Source organism: Gossypium hirsutum, chromosome D01 (assembly GCF_007990345.1).
Source record: "Gossypium hirsutum isolate 1008001.06 chromosome D01, Gossypium_hirsutum_v2.1, whole genome shotgun sequence".
In the NCBI taxonomy this organism is placed as follows: domain Eukaryota; kingdom Viridiplantae; phylum Streptophyta; class Magnoliopsida; order Malvales; family Malvaceae; genus Gossypium; species Gossypium hirsutum.
The window spans coordinates 3,644,684-3,647,728 of NC_053437.1; the positions used below are offsets into that span (position 1 = coordinate 3,644,684).

General features: G+C 34.7%; 1 protein-coding gene across 1 annotated transcript; it reads left to right on the plus strand.

Moving 5' to 3' along the window:
* Positions 1–284: 284 nt before the first annotated feature.
* On the plus strand, positions 285–2,429 carry LOC107936926 (uncharacterized). Its single transcript, XM_016869711.2, has 2 exons — positions 285–1,052; positions 1,369–2,429. Exons 1-2 carry the CDS (start codon positions 607–609, stop codon positions 1,445–1,447), a joined length of 525 nt encoding a protein of 174 aa, XP_016725200.1. The 5' UTR covers positions 285–606; the 3' UTR covers positions 1,448–2,429.
* The last annotated feature ends 616 nt before the right edge of the window (positions 2,430–3,045 follow it).

Here is a 3,045-nt window from a genome sequence, read left to right on the forward strand (position 1 = left end):
ATTAGTAAAATGTGTACTAAACTGTTTACTTTTCAAAAAAAAAAAACTTGACTTACAAAATAAATTAGGAGGAAAGGTGATGACTTGCATTGTGTTGGTTGTCTGTCATTGTCTTTAATGAAAAGTCTGGCCCTTTGCTTCCCACTCCACATGGCGCCATAACCCTGTCTCTATTCTCAGTTAAAATTCTGTCAAAGTCTTCTGTCCTCATTAATGCTTCTTCTCATCTTGAAATATTCTCTACATATATCCCTGATTTAGTTAGAAGCTTCATTGTTGCTCTTCTTCTCTTCCAAATTATTAGCATGTCACATTTAAAAGCAAAACTCCCATTGTTTAGTCACCTAATGCCCACTTTTTCTCTATTTCTGATTCTATTCCCTTGTGCTTCTCTTGCTAGGCATCTTATTAACCAAGATTGCGGCTCTACTTTTTGTGGGAATTTGAATATCAGTTATCCATTCGGATTAAAAAACCAACCTCCCCAGTGTGGTTGCCATGACCTGGAACTTGAGTGTGAGAATAACAACCACACCACTTTGGTTTTGAGAGAAGGGAAATTCTCTGTCCAAATTTTTTTTTACGAAAAATAAAACAATCCAAGTGATGGATTCAAATCTGGACAAGGATGATTGCAACTCCCTTCCTCTTAGTTCCATATATTTCAAGTATTTAGATGGGCAATTGTATTCCATTTTTTCTTCTCATTATTATTCTCATTCTCATCATTATTATACTTCTTATTATTATAGTAGAGAGTCAGAGGCTAGCATGATGTATGTTGTGAATTGCATGAAACCTATAAGATCATCTCAATATATCGACGCCTCTCGTTGTACCACCAAATCCAATACCTCTTCCCCTCCAACATCTTTCTTCTATTTTTTAGATGAAAATACAGTGCTAAATCTCAATCAAGCTTGCACAGTGGAAGCGGTGGTTCCAATTATGGTTAAGAATATATCAGGCATGTCTACGTTGACTATCTACAACAAGCTATATGAGGGTTTTTACCTTTCATGGGAGTACCGGCAGAGCGACAGATTTCCTCTGTAAGTTTCTACTAGTATTTAAGTTACATACCCTTAGGTTGAGTATGATCAACTTTCTTTTTTTCTCAGCTAAAGTAAAATATATAACTAAAATCCGAAAAGGGTAGATCTAACCCAAACGGATAGAAAAGTATTGTGACAAAAATACCTTAATCCAATCCAATCTCCAAAGTGAAAGTAAGAAATAGACGAGCATTGAATTTTTTGGCTCAGAGCAACCGCATCCGCCTTTTTTTTTCCCGCTCTTTTTGAGTTTTTGTTTGAACCGCTTCTTTTAATTTTTTTTTTCTTCGACTCATTCTACTGAATACTGCAGATTGCAATCTGTGAATAGGGCCTTGCACCACCACTTTCTTTACGGAGTTCACGGAATAGGCTTTTTGTTACTATTGTAGGTATGCATATGGTCTCACTTTTATATATACTCTACATTAGCTTTCGTTCCGTTTTAAGAAATAATTTTTTTTCATTTTTCATTTTTCATTTTTATATTCAGAAAATATTTTTATATTTTCATTTTTATATATACCAGAATGGATTTAGAATGGCAGATTGCCATTCTTTGTCATTGTATCTACCTTGACTCATGCACTCCTTCATTCATATATTCTTCCTCCAAAAAGATGATTACCCTTTGCATCTCACCATATTAACACCCATTTACGATTGAACATCCAAAAGCCCTTCATTTTCTCTATGGCCCTTCTCTCATCCGCCATTCACGCATACCTTAAAAACCCAATCCTCCTGTTTGGAATAAAGGCACCCACCACCTTCCCATCTACCCAAATATTTGTTTCACCCAACCCCAGTTCATCCTTTCTAAGACATTATTGAGAAAAAAACAAAACTATTCAAGTTTAATTTTAGGAAAATTGAAACATTATTTATATCTAATTTAGTTTTATATTGTTTGATTTAAAAAAGGAAAAAAAAAACACAAGGCATCAATGGGAATATCAAAAATTAATTGCATAAATTAGCGAAAGTATGCGTTTTAAGGGGGATGAAACTGCCACATACGATAGGATATATTGCTCCTGAATTGGTTTAGAAAAGTCTTGGTGGTATCTCATACAAAGCTGATGTTTATAGTTTTGGAATGTTGCTGATGGAAATGGTAGGAAGGAGAAAGAATTTGAATGCATTTGCTGACCACACTAGTCAGATATATTTTCCATCTTGGATGTATGACCGGTTGGATCAAGGAGAGGACATGGAGTTAGGAGATGTTTCTAACGATGAAAAAGCAATGGTGAAAAAGATGATAATAACAGCTGTTGACACCATTTTTGGATTAAAAACGGGGTCGACTTGGGTTTTGAAAATGAAAACTAAAAACGGGAGTCGCCACCAATCCTTTTTTGTGAGGTGTGATCGGGTCACCTCGAAAAGTAGTTGTTTTTAATAACCGATTTAATTTTTATCAAAACAATGATTTTGGTCTACGGAATTCAAAAAACCGGGTTCGGGAGTCGGTTACGTACGAGGAAGGATTAGCACCCTCGATACGCCCAAAATTGGTACCTAGTTGATTACTTAATGTCTTAATGTCAAAAATTGAGAACCTTGAAGAATTTTAAAAATACGATCCTTGTATTAAAATGTTGAAAATTTTGGAAAAAAGTGGCATATTTCATGTGAGAAAGAGAATCATATCCAGTAAGTTAGGATACAATGTCTCGAATTCCCGATACACAAACGAATGCCAAAATTTACTTATTTAAAAGATATTTTAGCTATCTCGGATTTAAAAAGGATATCACGACCAGCAAGTTAGAACGCGATTTTTTAAATCTCGAGATTGCTAAGAACTTGAGTTTGAAAAGAGTCGTGCATTTAGATGTGTTGTGAAGATCGAAACCCAGTAAGTTAAGGCACAATCTTCTCGAATCTAAACACGATGCTATTTATTCAAAACAAACTTCGGTATATCGAATAAGATAAAACACAAAATCGTAGTAAAGAATGTGAGAACAAATTACATTTTATT

Excerpts from the sequence above, each read along its gene's own strand:
- LOC107936926 (XM_016869711.2), top strand. The coding sequence starts at position 607 with ATGGATTCAAATCTGGACAAGGATGATTGCAACTCCCTTCCTCTTAGT. Across the intron at positions 1,053-1,368 it reads CAGAGCGACAGATTTCCTCT|ATTGCAATCTGTGAATAGGG; the intron begins GTAAGTTTCTAC and ends TGAATACTGCAG.